This window comes from Chanodichthys erythropterus, chromosome 11 (genome assembly GCF_024489055.1).
Source record: "Chanodichthys erythropterus isolate Z2021 chromosome 11, ASM2448905v1, whole genome shotgun sequence".
NCBI classification, from domain to species: Eukaryota; Metazoa; Chordata; class Actinopteri; order Cypriniformes; family Xenocyprididae; genus Chanodichthys; species Chanodichthys erythropterus.
In genome coordinates this window covers 16186153-16203278 of record NC_090231.1, presented here as the reverse complement: position 1 = coordinate 16203278, position 17126 = coordinate 16186153, and the positions used below count along the sequence as shown (strand labels likewise).

The window sequence follows — 17126 nt, the reverse complement described above, 5'->3', positions numbered from 1 at the left end:
GTGCTTTGTGCTGTTTCTCATTATTTAATTCTTACAAGCAGTTCTTTATCAGGTGCAAATATCAGTTCTTGAAGTAAGAATGCTTGAAAATTAGACATTTTTTGTCCAACATTAAGTGTGCACAAAGATTATTCTTTCTGAATTTAGATTATTTCCCAAAATACATTTCGAATTGCAACCGTGCCCGTTCCATCCTCAGCTAACATTCAATATGCAATCTTCTGTACATTAGAAGCTTAGTAAAAATTCTGAAGTGCTAGATCTCTGTTTTTTTGGCTTTTTATACCTCATGGATTTTTCTTAACTGACACAGATGTGAAACATATTTTACCATGCCCATTTAGAGCAGCAGGACAGAGCTGGAATTTCAAGTCTTACATCAATTGCCTTAAAGGGATAGTTCACCCAAAAAACTAAAAATTCTGTCATCATTTTTTAATACCCATATCTTTCAAATCTGTATGGCTTTCTTTGTTCTGTGGAACATAAAAGAAGATATTTGGAAGAATATTGGTAACTAAACAGTTTTGGTAACCACTGACTTCCATTGTAAAAAAAAAAGAAAGAGTCTTTTTATGTTCTATAAAAGAAAAAAAGAAAGTCATGCAGGGTTGGAACAACATGAGGGTGAGTGCATGATGACAGAATTTTCTGAACTAACCCTTTATGCGCAAAACTTTAATGTTTTTAACGACTGTTAAGGGGAAAATTCAGAGTGAAGTAACCTCAGTTATCTCACTGCAGCTGTTTTCAGCAAATGTGAAGAGATATCACATAATTAGATTTCAAAGGATGCTGACAGCTGAACTAATCACAGATTTTTAGGGGAGCTGAGATGAAAGACAGGGGGCTGTATCACTGCCTCTGAAGAACAGCTACTATTATTTCTTATAAAAGTCCTTATAAGCAGGTCATAAAACAATAGTTTGAAAGCAATTTGGCAAAGAAAATGTGTTCTTGAAATAGATTTGAAACATAGCCAGTCTATGGCTATGTCTATGGCTAGTGTTTGAAAGGAAGGGGCCAGATATTCTTAATTGTGTGAATGAATAGAAGGGGTTCTTGTCTTTAATAGTGCAGAAACATCGGAGCACCATATTAAAAAACAAACAAACAAACAAACAAAAAAACATAAGGAAAGAAATTCTCTTCAAAGTGGATTTGACATCTTGGCTTGAGAGAAGAAAAGTGTTACGGATCAAAGGAAGATTGACCAATTCACTTTTTTCCAAATGTATAATCTAGCAAGTCAGTGGTATGAGCAGCTCCTTGAGCAGAGGAATTCAGATATTGGATATAGGAATGAAGACATTCTTGAAAAACCAATATCTCCTGAAGAAATTTGGCTTCTATTATAATGGCATTAATCAGCTGAAAAGCAGCAAAGCCTTGGGAATGGATGGTTTTCCAACTGATTTTTGTACCGCAGTTCAACAAAAGTACTCCACTCACAAAAGCCATGGCATCTATACTGCTTAAAAAGAAGATTCCCAAAAGTATCATTTTTATCAGCCATTTTTATCAACTATTCCATAGTTTTTTTCTACTATGTTCTAATTTTGTAGTTAAAATCAATGTGTTCATTCGAATATGAAGACTTCAGATGCAAAAACCTCTAAGTTTATCTGACATTTTTCTTTTAAATTAGCATTTTTTAACAGGTTATGCTCAGTAATTTCACTTTTATGGCAATGTAAAGGTTATTAGTCAGTTATTGAAATGCCTTATTTTCTGACATGTCACTTAAGTTAATTTATTAGTATGTAACAAATTTGATTTGCTCAAAAAAAAATCTCTTTAAGCAGGATAAAAATTTGCAGCTTGACAATTGAAAGCCAGCTCATATGCACACTGACATTCATCTTGAAATCATATGATTCGATTTGCATCTTCTGTTTAGTTCTGTGAACTTAGAGGTTTTTGTTGGCAAAGGGAAGTGGTGTTTAGAGGTTTCTGCCAATGAGCCGGTATTTCTGAATGGGCTGAGGCTGGGATTAAACAGGTTTAAAGCAAAAGTATTTGATGAACATATACTGTAGGGGTGTCCTGGAGGGACTGTCCTGCAGAGTTTAGCTCCAACTTGCCTCTACACACCTTCCCGGAAGTTTCTAGTATGCCTAGTAAGACCTTGATTAGCTGGTTCAGGTGTGTTTAATTGCAGAACAGTGGTCCTCCAGGACCAGGATTGGACACCACCATAATGTGTGCGTAGAACATTCGCTCAATATCATTCTCATTTTTGATGGAGGTGGCGTTTAGCGGCTTTTGCATCTGAAGTCTTCAAATATTCTTTTAAATGTCTATTTTTGTCAAAAAAAAGAAAGAAAAAAAAGAATGTTAGGTAGACGTCCCTGTATCCACGTAGAGTAGCGTATTATTTTTTCACTTTTTTGGGCATGACATCAATAGCCGATCTACAAAAAGCAATTCAAGTCCTGCTTCAAACAAAGCAAAACATGATTTAAATGTGTCCCGAGGTGTGTGCCTACTCACCTGAAGTGAGTTATTCATCTGGAAAAAAGACATTTTGATATTAGATATTGCAACATCCACACAATCACAGGGCTCTACAAGCGTTTTTTTTTTTTATTCAAAGAGAAATATCCTTGAATAAGATGAATGAGCTTGACAAAAGAATATACGAATATGCTGTTGTCGCTTGTATTTCAAAGAATCGAATAAATAAAAACTCTAGAAATCAGTCATACCACGAATCTGCATTAAGAAGATAGTACTGTGCTGAATGACTCAGCATGCCACAGGTGGTACTAGACAATTGAAACTGCTCACTTCAGTTCAGTTATTCTCTCATCCACAGCGTGAATTCAATGGGCCCTTCCTTGAACCAAATACCCAATTTATCTAAACAGCCAGTTTCAGAATGAATGGTTCAAAACTTCTTCCATCTGATGACACCGAAGGCCACTGCACCTCTAACAACCTTGAATGCCCAGTCATGTTTTTGATGAATGTAATCGCAAAGAACTAAGTTCTTTTATAACCTTGCTCTGCTGTGCAGTTTGTACAAATACAAACAGGTTTACCTCTCTAAAGTCATGTCCAAACAAATGAATTTGCATAATTGGACTAAATATAAATTCTAGAGATGATCAAAAGAAATAGTACAGATTTTAGCTTGATACAGTGTACTTAATAAAAAGGAAACCACTGACTACTTTTTATACTACTATATGAAGATGAAAAATTTCAGCTTTTTTGCTTTTTAATCCATTTGAACTTCTACGAACCTGGTTTCACATTGTAATTGTGGTTTTTGATATGTAAATGGATATGCAGTTTTTAACAAAACAGTGATAGGGTCTGAAAACGTTGTAAAGGCACTTCATAAATGTTTGCGTATGTTGCTACAGTAATACCTGCTGGCTTTGCTCTTCTCTCTCTGTGTTCTCCACTTGTGGTAGTAGGAGCTTTTTATCTTGATGCAGTAGAAGGCAATAAGTACAGCAGGGAGAAGCACTAGAAAAGCAAAGAGCAGCCCAACAACCAATCCCACCTGACCTGAGGACAGATATAGAACATGCAACGACTGTTAGACAAGGGTCAACAGAAAACACAAAGAGAAGTGCTTGCCAAATATCTGCCACTCTGAATAATAGATCTTGTGTGCACGGAATTCACTCTGTACTATAATGTCTATAGCTATGTTCAGAATAGCAAACTACCATACTACTCTCTTTAGTATACTAATTTAAAGCAGCATTTAGCATATGAATAGAATAACTGAATGGCTTACTGCATTTCTGCAAATGTACGGCACACAACCGGTAAATACTCTCTCCCGCGATGCAATGCAATTTGATGTTCCATTTTTAGTGTGAGTCATGAACAAGAAGGATTATTAGCTTAAGTCTTACTGACCCCAAACGGTAGTGGGGTCATGTGACTGCATTACTACTGAATGAAATATTTAGCATATTACATACTGTTTCAAAACATACATATACAGTTTTAAAAAAGAACAGGAAGTGTGGCAGATACAATCATACATTAAATGAAATGAGTGAGTAATACATTCAGAAATTCTTATATTAGCTCTTGAAATGTTTCAACACAGCAAAGATATCACTGGCCTGAGTTCTGGGAAGAAAATCTGGATGGTAGAGATTAATGGTCATGGTGACATCTGATAAGAGGTGTGAGGAAGAAAGGGAAAGTGAGAAAGAAGGATAAAGCACTCGACTGATAAAATCTCAGATAAATCTATCTATGAAATGGATTAAAGAATAGAAGAGAAATAAGCAAGAGCAGAGGCACATGTTCACTGAAAGCTGAAGGTGAACTCACTGTCATACTGCACAGGTCCACTGTCCACACTTCCCCCAAGTCCTTGTTTCTCACAGAAGGGGGGAGCCCATCCACGGTTACAGTGGCAGTTTCCATTACTGTTACACACCTGCATGCATAACAAATTGACACATAGGAATTAGGGCAAATAGGAATTTCTATCTGGAAGGTTGGGATGTAACTTTGCCATGCATTTTTGGTCCTTAAAGTATGTTGTTTCTGTGACACTAGTGGCACCTAGCGGAATTACAAAAATAATAAAGGATTCGACATATTAGGAATACTTTTAGCTGTCATGAGTAAGCAGCTGAGTAGACTGTCTCACTCATAACAAACCCATACAAGATACTGTACCAGCACAAGAAGCCTGTTGCATGAAGCTAGTTGAACAAACTCTGAGTTTCAGAATAGGTTTAGAGATTCATACAAATCCATCCTTGTTTAGATCAGGTTCAATGCTCGGTATAAATGTTCTCTGTCAACTCAGGTTTGATACAGAGTTTGCGATCAACTCTAAAGCGTGTGCACCTGAAAGTGTGACAAAAAAAAAAAAAAGTATTTAGTTACCACTTGTGGTACACTTGAACTCATGTTTCATACAAAGATGGGTTCAAGTCTACTACAAGTGATAAATAAATACATTTTTGTTTAAGAACGATAGTATATTAAAAGCACATTTTAGTTCTTATTCATGGTGTCTCAAAATAGCACAGTTGAGTACACTTAGATGTTCTTAAGATTATCTTAAGAAGTACTAAAGAAGAATTTTTAGTATATTAAGTACAAATTTAGTGCACAAAAACAGAACACTTTAAGTACATTATGGAAGTGTACTTTTTTCACCTGGGGTATCAATCTTCTACTAGTCACATGTCTTCATGTTATGCGAATTCGCAGGTCAGTTCACCAAAATTGAACTTTGGAGGGGCTTAATGTTTACACTTTTGGGGGAGATAAACACATGAAATTGCATACTAACAGTAGTCACTGAAAAATAAACTGGGTTAAGAGCATGTATTTTAACATAAAAACATCTTAAATCTCCTTTAAAGGGATAGTTCATCCTACATAAATGGAAATAATTTACTTGACTTAAAGTCTAAAACTTATAACTTTACACAAGGATGAACATAAGGTTACTGTTTTATAAGTTCCTGCCATTTACAATCCACCCATTTTTTGGTGAGCTACACCACTAACAACTGTTCACAATAATTTGGTCTAAATACATTTGCTTTATTAAGTTTCAGGTTTTTTAAATCATATGCTGCCATTTACCTATCCTTACTTTCATTGCTGCAGTTGCAGGGATCATTTTTTGTCATGTCTTTGAGTATAGGGCAAATAGAGAATATACCGCCTTTCATCTTAATGGAATTTCTTTTAACATGGAATATTTTACACGCTTCAATCTAACCCAGAGGCAAGACAGGAACAGTGGAAAGGAAAGAAAATGTGCTGTGTGCAAATACCACGATCACTCACTTTATTCTCCATCCACACTTCCCTAAACCATACAATCAATATGAATCAAACGATAATGCAAATGAATAATAAAAAAGCACTTTCTGAATCTCTAATCTCCCCTCAAAGACCTGTCGTATTTGGCTGCCCTTTTGAAAAGCGACTGGGTAAATAAGCAAGAAATAAAGAAATAAAAGAAAAGCTGACAAAGAGAGAGACAGAGGGAGGGCAAAGGGATTAAGAAAGACAGAATTTGAGTTTATACGGCTTGAAGGCTGTTTAAGACTATTTGACCAGAAAATACACAAATCAAATGCTATAGCTCAGCTAATATAAGAAAAGCGTTGTTTTTTTTTTAAGAGGCAGTATGTGTCAGGATGTGAGCAACCCAAAGGGCAGGATTTAGATGTGTGAAATCCACAATGAGTCAGTCTAGGTTAAAGAGGAACTCAAAGTGAGAAGGAATACTAAGGCAGCTTTTATTTAGCCATAATTTAGGAGAAACATTTGTATGATTCATAAAAAAGGTTTTGCATTACTAGTGTCAAATGTTAAATAAAACATTTTATTACACTGCAAAAAAAAGGTCTTTTAGTTCAAACTTTCTAGTACAAATATCAAAACAAGATAAGCAAATTAAGACTTTTTTATATACTTTTTTATAACTATACAGTATCTTTAAGTTTAATTTTCTTCCAGCTGCACGATTTTGTCTTATTTTAAACATAAATGTAATATTTACTACACACACACACACAAGTGTTGAACGAAATTGGACATGGTGTATTAGAGGTAAAAAATGATATAAATACTGTTCGGTTTCTCGCACAAACCGATCGTTTCGTGTCTTAGGACATCAATGTGCCGTCGAGAGCCGCAGGGTTTAATTTGGATTTGTCTATGGAAGTTTTTTTGACTCTTATTGTTCAAGTTCCCAATCACTGCTATTATTTGACTGACAAACGGCAGCGGTTGCAGTTAAAAATCATAATTTGCATTCGACTGAAGAAAAAAAGTCATCTACATCTTGGATGCACTGGGGGTAAGCAGATAAACATCAAATTTTCATTTTGGGTGAACTATCCCTTTAAAAGTCCATGCTGATTAGGCTACATCAGAGATGGCAGAGAGAATAGAGACTTATTCATTCCAGTGTCTGTTTTGCTTTAAAACACGAACTCTCTGTCAATATTCTGTCATTATATCTGAAGAGTGTGAGCCTTCCTGCATCGTGCTGTTCCTGTCTGTACAGAACGTCGAAACATCCCTCTGCTGTATAGCCAGAAGAAATGCAAACTATGTTTCTCGGCTGGATTAAGCAAACCAGCCTCTCGCTAGTAAAGTCTTGATGGATGAGGATTGCAATCAAAGTAAAGACGATTGCAGTGACGTACAGGAGTCACGTGCATTAAGTACATTAAGCACGCGTGAGTCCGTTGATGCACAAACAAATCATGTATGAGCACTCTTGATGCACTGAGTGATCGCACATTGTATTTATGTAGAGACACATTTCAGTACATTCATGTTGTTTTCACACACATTCAGGATAATGTTTTGATATGTCCTGTGTATGTTGCTGTGTACTTTTGTTTAAATGCAGGTCAAGGCGGTTGGTTTAGGTTTTTTTGGCATCTCCATGTGGTCGTGTTCAGTTTTGCAACTTGACTTTTCTAAAATGTAAACAAGCTCTTTGCTGTTGCACATACTATACACTGTGAATTCTGAAATGTTTTTTGGCTGTGATTTTTATTTTTATTTTTATGATGTACATGCTTTGGAGTACATAAATGTATGAATTATATGGACTCATATAATTTGGTTATTTGGTGTCCTTTTGGAGTCTGCAAGTGTCCTTTTTTGGAAAGACACCTAAATTTACCTTGAAAAAAGCTGAAAAATACAGTTTTGTGAGAATAACACTTCAATCTGATGGTTTACTTTGCTGGATATAGGCAATGATAGCAAAATGGTGTTAAACCAGATAAATTGTGTATGCTTAATTTCACAATAAGTGTGTGATTAATCGCAATTAAAAATATTAATCTATTGACAGCCCTAATATATATATATATATATATATATATATATATATATATATATATATATATATATATATATATATATATATATATACACACACACACAATTATATATATATATATATGATCACTTACCCCATGCCCATGGCAACGGGCGATGCAGGTTTCTAACTCAGTGAAAGAGGCATTTTGACATCGGCGATCTTTGCACACCTGAAGGTAAGTAAAAACAGAATACATTGACCCTTCAATGCAAAACATAAAATACATGCTTTTATTAACACATTAAGTGGAGACACATGCCCACTTAATATAGATATATAGATTTTGTAATATAGATATATAGATTTTGTTTAATAAATTGCTTTAAAAAAAAAAAAAAGCTTGCCTTCCCCTCTCCACACTTGGTGCCTGTCATGACCAGTCCAGGGTCTGGAAGATCGCCCTGACCATCCTGGGTGCTGTAAACAAAGGTGCCTCTGCACTTTACCTCAATGCCGTCTGTACGGATGGTGGTGTCTATGGATACAGCATTGGTGCCCTTTGGTTTCTTGGCAGCACTGTGGCACTGTATCTTACCGCATTTGGCATCTCTGTTGGGAGATGTGATTTGAGAGACTAGGTATCTTTGCTCACAGCCATTTCAGCATAAATTCAGCCATGGGAAATTAGATAATAGTACGATAAAAAAAAAAAAAATCTGATCTTAAAATCACATTTGTTATGTTATGAGAATGATGAATAATAAAAAAAAAAGTGTAACTTTGGACAAGTTGTAACAGTTCATAACTGCTGAGTCTGCAATGCTGTAAACAACAGTATATAAATTAGTTATTTTTCTTTTAAATAGATTAGTTTGTTCTTTTTAATGTATAGGTGGAGTCACAAGAGAAATAAGTGTGCTATAACAATTTAAAGAAGTCCAAGCCCAAATTACTATTTGCAGAAATTGCATATTTTGCTTCACATCAGGTCAGCAAGTTCTTTGACAGAAACATATTGCTTACATGGCTGGTCGAAATACTGAAATAGCACTTTACCTTTTCTCACACTTCATGTAGTTGCCATGACTGTCCTTGCCGCAGTTTCCAAAGGCGTTCCCCGCAGCGTTCACATCCTGAAAACAGGCGTCATGTGCCGGCTGCGCACCTGGACAAATTTACTTATTCAGTTAAACCAACGTTAACTCAGAGAAATGTCAATTACAGTCAGGGACTGAAACAGACCCATAGTGTGAACAGGGGTTTGTTGGCTTCATGCCTCTTGCTAATATTTGATTTGTGATAATATTATTAAATTGAAGATGAAGTATTAGGTTTCAAGTGACCAAAAGCTTTTATGATACATTCCACCATGTACCATGTACACATAATCCAATAATTAAAAAAAAAAAAAAATCAAATCCAATAAAACAGTAACTGCTCAATTAAAATTTGTTAATATGATAATATATAACACGCAGTGAACATCAAACATGTCAACACCCCCTCGTCCAACAAATGACAAACTACGTCTGCTGTGATGTGTGTCTGTTTGACAGCCAAAGAGCCTGACTGGACATGAGCCCAGAACACACTGGAGGTGCACAGCCAAATGCCATGAGCTCTCATTAATCAACATCAAGCAGTATTTGATCACTGGTGCTGACTAAACACTGAAAGGGTCAATTGGACATCAAAAACTTTGTTGTTAGAAGTTGTTTTAGGTAATTAAAAGCACCATAATATATATATATATTTTTATTAGATTCTGTGCTAATTAGAAAGATAAAAACAACATTTATTTGAAACAGAAATCTTTTGTAACATTACAGATGTTTTTACTGTCACTTTTGATCAAATTAGTGCATCCTTGATGCATAAAAGAAAAAAGATGATCACTGACCCCAAACATTTAAACAATAGTGTATGGACAATATTTCCAGGTCTTCATGCCCAAATCTAAAAACTCTTAAACTAGATGCTGCAAATTTCCTTGCAAACTAAAGGCACAAACAGACAGCATCTTACCATAACCCCACAGCTGCAGGCATTGCTGTTCGTGGGTCAGACACATGCCATTATAGCAGTAGGCATGACCATGCTGACATGATGACCCGTCTAGGAGGTAAACGTTAGAGGGGCAGTAGGGCGAACCTCCCGTACAGTATTCCGGCAGATCACAGGCACCTGCTGGTCCACGGCACATGGTGCCGGCCTGCTTCAGCTGTGGGCAGAGGGCATGATAAAAAGACTGGAGGACTTTGATGAAAGAAAATAAGAGCAGTTGGTGGGCAAACTACAGAGAAAAAGTGGATATGAAACTGTCAGCTGGTTCTTCTCAAGAATGAGGAAACAGTCAAGGCCTACATCCTTCACTAGAAACTAGGGTGTAAGGATTCACTCGTTTTCTCAAAGCATCGATTACAAATCCTGACGATGCAGATATGCATCGATCTTGAAACATGTTTTTTGAATCATGAATAGTTTATTTTGGTTGATAATCGATGTAAAATGCAAAGATTACTTCGCGATTCTATAGCGATTCGGTGCTTCAAAATATATAAACATTAAATTACTAAATGCGCAAATTGATGGAGACGTTGTGCGCCGTTATTTTGCGCCTTCCCTCACAGCTCTCATTCACAGATACGCGCGGCTGCACTTTACCGACTTTCACTGGATTGCGCTCGTGCTCAGTCTGTAGCCCACGTTTGAGCTCTCCTCAGGACGACCACTGCTGTTCACATGAGCATATGACAGCTCTCTATTAAGACAACAATAGTCCTGACTGAGTCAAACTGCTCAAGCCATTGATAAAGCTGCCAAGTCATTGCCCGGTCACTACTGTTGAAATAAAACGCTTTTATTGCGTGGAAAAGTCGGAAATTGTTCATTGACATTACTTCAAGGCGCGCATTTATTGCATGGACGGAGCAAACATATGATGTAAGTGTCACAGTTCAGTGAATGAGAAATGCAATTATGAACGTAATGTCATTAAACTGAATGTGCAAGGAAACTGCTGAAATAACTACACCATTAACAACACTGAAATAAGAGCGCGCGGTTTATCAATCAGATGCACATTCAAGTTGTGTTCGTTACTATAGCAACAGTAGAAACCAAGTGCGTTTTCTTTCAGATTCACCTTAAGGAAAATGTTCCATAAAGAGAACAAAGATGGCTTTTATTCCGTGAAGAAAAGTTAGTTTAGGATTAGTTGGGAAAGTGCATGATAGTCTCTCCATGTAAGCATTAGTATTTTTAATGTACCTGGAACAGTTTAATAAGGTTGTGTAGCCTTTAACAATATCCTCCACTCTAGTTAACTAGGCCTAACAATACTTTTAAAGCCCTTTTAAAGTTTTGGCTTATGTAAATTTCCACAACTGCCAATTTTTATAGGCTGTTCAAATAAAGTTATGTAGCATCATTGAGAACTAACATGAACTAACATTAACAATGGACAAAAGGGTTTTTTTGTTTGTTTGTTTGTTTTTGCCCTTACTCTCTGACCTCCTGAAGGCTGCTGTGTAATTCACACCCTGATTAAGACACGTTGAAGGAAGCATTTCAATATCCCTATAAATGCATATTAAAACGCAGAATCGAATCGAATTAATTGAATCACATCGAATTTTAATGTGAATCATCTTGAATCGAATCATTCTGAATTTGCAAAAAGCGTTCTTGAATCAAATTGAACACCAATGAATCGTGAATCGAATTGAATCGCTGTCTACCCAAAGATTCACAGCCCTACTAAAAACTATTCTGAGTAACAGATAAAATAAATAAATAAATAAATATGTTTCTGACCCTGGTTACCTAGAACAATTGCCATTTTCTCTAAGTTTTCAGTTTATAGGGTGAATTGGTCTAAATCAGAAGCTCTTGCACTGACTGCATTTTTCCCTGTTGCAGCTTTTCATCCTGGCACATTTCAATGGCCTAAATCAGGCATTAGATATTTAGGTATTTTATTTACCCCAAATCTAAATGATTTAGTGAAAGCTAATTTTGACCCCTTAATGGAAAAAGATTTCCTGCAATATGGATAGATGGGTTCCACTTCATATGTCAATGGCTGGAAAAGTCAATGTAATTAAAATGAGGATGCATTCAAATAAGTTAGAGACCTGTTGAGAAAGGTGGACTAGGCCTGCCTAATGTTTTGTTTTATTATTATGCTTTCAATCTTAGGCCCTGTTTACACCTGGTATTAAGATGTGTTTTAGTCAATTGGATCACAAGTAGACAATGTTTTAATCCAACTCTTTTGTCCACTTTTGATAACTTCTGTGCTGATTGCTTTGAGAGGAGGGTCTATGGGTGGGTAAATGTATAGGCTTTTTCATATCTTTTGATCTAATGAACATGAATGGAAATGACGGAAAAATACAAATAGAGCAGCAGCTTTAATTTCTGCTCTGATAGCCCCAAGACCATGCCGAACATGGTGAGTGTGTGTTAGAAATCAGGAATGGTGAGAGAACATTGTTCTTGGTGCGTTTTTCGTCTTCAAACCAAACTTGGATCTTCAGCTGACAAAGCATAATTCCCATCTGGCTAGCATGCTTCCCATAATGTTTATGCATTAAGTCCATAGGTAGAGAGTAGGCGGCCTTTTGTGGTTGGTTGAACACATTCGACCAGATGAATGCATTTTCAACTTTAGACACCTGGCTCATTGGTCACTTCCTCCTGAGCAGGCTCCATTAAACTGGTTGGCTAGATAAAAAACATCCTATTATTTCTCACTTGCGTGATGTATGGTTAAAGATTTCCCATCTGCGTAGCTTTGACCCTTACTTACATGCTTGTTCAAATATATGGTTGAATGCTAAATTGTGTATTAATAAAACCCCCTTTTTATGGAAAGAATATATGAAGAAGCATGTTGTTACATTAAGCGGCCTTTAAAAAAAATTGTAGGTTCTAGTATACAGCTTCCTGAGTAAGCATACACTCATTGTGTGGTAATTTCGGTGTACATGGGTTTCATGTGACGTCACTGTATTCTATCGCCGCCATATGTGTGAGCGGTCACAGCTGCACGCCCTGTTAAAGTCTATGGTGACAGCAGCTACACCTACCAGAGGAAGGCCAACAAAACGCTCTCAGAAGGTTCACAACAAGTTTATAATATATCTTGGATATGTGGTGCTGTTAGCCGTTTCAACAGTCGTCAGAACTACAAATTTATTTGATCCCAAAGTAGTTAGATCGGCAGAATTATTGGCTTTATTCAGAAAGGACCACACCACTGGCAGCCAAACAGCAACGCACAACATTAATAACTGCTGAGACTGTCATTTACATAACATTATAACGAGAAAACTATTGTAATAAAATGTTGTGAATTCTCTGTGTTGTTGTTTCAGCGTGTTGTTGTGGGAAGAGCGCGTCGACTGACATACATAACTTGTTCAAACTTTACTTGTGCATTTGCGTCATTTTGTACAGATAAAACGTATTCATTTTATTAAGTATAAATATCTGATTATTCTCATAAAGGATGTGTTTCGTTGAGGTAAATAACCCACAGAGCTGATGATCATCTATAGCTTCAGCGCGAGCGCTCAAAAAGTAAGACAAAACATTAATATGATTGGGACTGTCTTCTTCTTATACATGATATTATAATCGTATACACTTGTAAAATAACGTTGTGAATTATTTGGGCTTATTTGCTGTGTTTCGGAGTTTCAATGACGTTACTTCAAGTTCATCTGTGCGTGATTTTGTGCAAATACAGGTTGTAATATTATTTTTATTTTGTATTAATATCTGGATTATTTTATATAGGATGTGTTCCGTTGAGTTAATTAACTTTCAGTTTATGGGTTTTTTATTCTCTTCAGCTTCAGCGTGCCCAGCTCAAACAGCAATGATTAAGTCATTAAAATGTTTAACGTTACTACACAGTAATATTAAAACTTTAATATTTATTTTAGAAAATGAATGCATTATTTCTAATAACTAGCTCTTATATTGTTCTAGTATTATTTTCATCAACACATAGTTTGATTAATAATAACGATCATAAACAATAACAGATTTGTTTTTCTCAAATCATCTCATTTTGATAACAGTATTATTTGACCTGCGCGCACTGAATGAACACCCGTAAACTAAAGCGCTTTGAAAGAAGGTTAATTAACTCAACGGGACACATCCTATATAGGGTAATTCATATATATTTATACAAGATATACATAAAATTACAACTTATATTTGCACAAAATCATGTACGCATGAACTTGAACTAAGTAATGTAGTCAGCTGGTGTCGTGAATTTGTTCATCCTGTAACAACACGCCGAAACACAGCAACTAGAATTCACAATATTTTCAAATAAGTCAAATAAATTTGTAGTTCTGACGACTGTTGAAACGGCTAACTGTCACGGTTGAAGATCCACGGTCTTATTCTGTTGTCTGTGTTTATGTTGTGCTGTCACGTTAATTGTTTCATGTGGGCGTCACCGCTGATCAGACAATCTGATCAGACAGCTGTTTTCAATCATGCCAGCCTATATAACACCTTGTCTTTCGTTTCGTGTTTGTCAGATCGTTGTTTGGAGTCCCATGTTTGTTCCCTCTGTTCCTCGTGTGTTCATCCATCTGGAGTTGGAGTCTTCGAGTCGTTGTTCCTGTCTGTTGTTCTTCGTTGGATTCTTCACGACATCACTCACCTCCACGGACCCTGGCACGATCCTCACGCACTTGGACTTCCAGCACTACCTTCACCATCGCTCCCACGGCCCGTCGAAGTCCCTGTGTCACCGCTCTCCTGCTGTCTGCCTGATTACTTCCCTGTTGTGTGTGAAGCACAATAAATGATATTTTCTGACTTGCGCTTGCATCTACCTTTATTTCCCGTGACACTAACAGCACCACATATCCCAGATATATTGTAAACTTGTTGTGAACCTTCTGAGAGCATTTTGTTGGCCTTCCTCTGGTAGTTGTAGCTGCTGTCACCATATACTTAAACAGGGCGCGCAGCTGTGCCCGGTCACAAATATGGAGGTGGGCATAGCGGAAATGACGTCTTTGAAACCCATGTATATGGTAAGAGGCGTTAAGCATCAGTGTACTACTCCTGATTGATTCAATATCTTACAGATGGAGCTTTATTAGCTTTCAAGAAAATATGGGAAAGAGATCTGAACCTAACATTTGACAACAAGGCATGGCATAGAGTTTTAAATAATGTCAAAATGACATCTAGCCATGCAAGAGTACGCATTATATGGTTTAAGATGCCCCTTTTTTACTGGACTCCTTCCTGACTGTTAACTTGGGTTAACCCTCTGGAGTCTGAGGCTGATTTGGATTAGATTACTGCATTTACTATGCAGCATTGTTAGGCCCCCCCTCCCTATAGAGAGTTGCTTTATAGAGGCCCCTGCTCCTCTGAGCTCTGCGTGGATAGCAATCTTCAAGTTGTTAGGCACTCTGTGAGCCTCCTTAGTAAGCTGTCCTGGGTGTCAGACATAGTTAGGCCTCCTCTCACTTTAGAGAGTCGTCATGCTGAAGCCTCCATCCTCAGTGTTCGATCAGGCTTTAGTGTGAGTCATTAGGCTCTCTGCAAGCCTCCTTAGCCACTGTCTGTGTTTGGAAGCATCGTTAAGCTGAGGCCTCTGCCTTCTATGAACTTTGTTGGGATAGCATTCCGAGCGTAGGCTCTCTGTGAGCCTCCTTGGAAGCTGTCCTGAGTGTTGAACGTTGTTAGGCCTCCTCTCTTTTAAAAGTCATTATATTTAGGCCTCCACCTCTGGAGCTCAACCAGGTAGTACTGCCAAGTTGTTAGGCTTTCTTGAGCCTCCTTGCCTATTGCATCTACAGAGGAGTGTTGTTAGGCTTCCTCTTTCTGGAGAATTTTGGCTGAGGCCTCCACTCCTCAGAGCTCCACTTGAGGTAGCAGTATCAAGTTCTTAGGCATTCTGTGCGCCTCCTTGGTAGCTATTCTTTGTGTGGGACATGGCAGGCCTCCTCTGGTTTGAGATCTTCAGTTGTAGCCTCCGTTGTCAGAGCTGACTGGGTAGTAGTGGGTTGTTAGGCTCCCTTGAGCCTCCTTAGCTACTGCTGTATTTTGAGCACTGCTAGGCCCTCTCTAACTAAGAACTGAAGTCCTCCGTTCATCCAGAGCTCTGCTTGAATGGTAATTCCAAATTGTTAGGCTCTTTTCAGCCTCCTTGGAAGCTGCCCTGAGCCATAGAATTTAGTTTGGTCCCCTCTTTTTTCAGATTCATCTTGCTGAGGCCTCCATCCTTAGAGCTAAGTTAGGCGGTAGCATTGAATTGCAAGCTCTCTCTATGAGCCCCCTTGGTGCCCCTAGGTGGTCTGGGATGTAGTGCTGAGGCCTCTGTCCTCTAGTCAGCTAGGGTCCAAGTTGTTATATTATCTTGAGCCTTCTTGGTTACTTCTTGTAAATGGAGTATCATTAGACTCCCCTGAGCTCTGCATGCTATTAGTACAGGCATAGGACGCAGTGGCGAGACCTTCATCCCTAGAGCTCAGGCAGGTAGTACGCCAGGTTGTCAGGCTCTCTGTGAGCCTCCTTGGCTACTAGGGTTGGACCGATAGACTGACAGACATCACAAAGTCGAGCCAATGTCAAGTACATTGTCGTGTTATTAATATTTGGAAACTGTTCAATGTTAATTCATGTTAGCTCAGGCCCATTAAATCAAAACATATACAACTTTCAATTTCTAATGTTTCACATTATAACATTATATTTATTAAAAGTTTTAAAAGTATTTTTCATTGTTAGTTCATGTCACTTACTGTAGTTAACTAATATTAAGTGATAGAACCGTATTGCTTAGTGTTACTAAATGAATAAATAATACATTTTTATTAATATAAATATAAATGTATTGATATAAAATTGAATAGGACATTAGTAAAATATCTATTATAATATAATAAAAATATATTGCTTGCCAAAATGTAATTTTTCAGAATATACAGCTAATTTGCTACGGTGTCAATTGAGAAAGATGCTTTTTGCGGCAAGGTGGTGATTACGACATCCACCAGCAGATGTTAACAGGGCCAGGCTAACCCGCTAAGCCTTAACCACTTGTATAAAACATAGTAAGTGAAAGTCAGACCAGAGATGGAGTGAAAGGGGAAAGCAGTGGGAGAGAAATAAATAAATAAATAAATAAATAAAAATAAAAAGATAAATAAACATAGTTTATAGTTAGGCAAATAGTTAGGCACCTTGCAGTCCTCACAGCAGACCCCGTGGGCACACTGTGCATCCACCTTCAAAGTGCAATTGCTGGGGTGGCAGCAATCATTGGTGCACTCCTGTG

General features: G+C 37.3%; 1 protein-coding gene across 3 annotated transcripts in view; it reads right to left on the bottom strand.

Moving 5' to 3' along the window:
• The window catches only part of adam19a (ADAM metallopeptidase domain 19a), a 120524-nt gene that overhangs the window by 8392 nt on the left and 95006 nt on the right, over positions 1 to 17126 (bottom strand). For all 3 annotated transcript variants that reach the window (XR_010896499.1, XM_067401865.1, XM_067401866.1), the window contains exons 13-19: positions 17032 to 17121; positions 9821 to 10016; positions 8852 to 8960; positions 8200 to 8404; positions 7947 to 8024; positions 4306 to 4414; positions 3378 to 3519 (exon numbers count right to left, since the gene is read on the bottom strand). Coding sequence is in view for 2 of the 3 variants with exons in the window: in XM_067401865.1 (XP_067257966.1) it covers positions 3378 to 3519; positions 4306 to 4414; positions 7947 to 8024; positions 8200 to 8404; positions 8852 to 8960; positions 9821 to 10016; positions 17032 to 17121 (929 nt within the window). In the remaining variant the exon portion in view is untranslated. The remainder of the gene's footprint in view (positions 1 to 3377; positions 3520 to 4305; positions 4415 to 7946; positions 8025 to 8199; positions 8405 to 8851; positions 8961 to 9820; positions 10017 to 17031; positions 17122 to 17126) is intronic.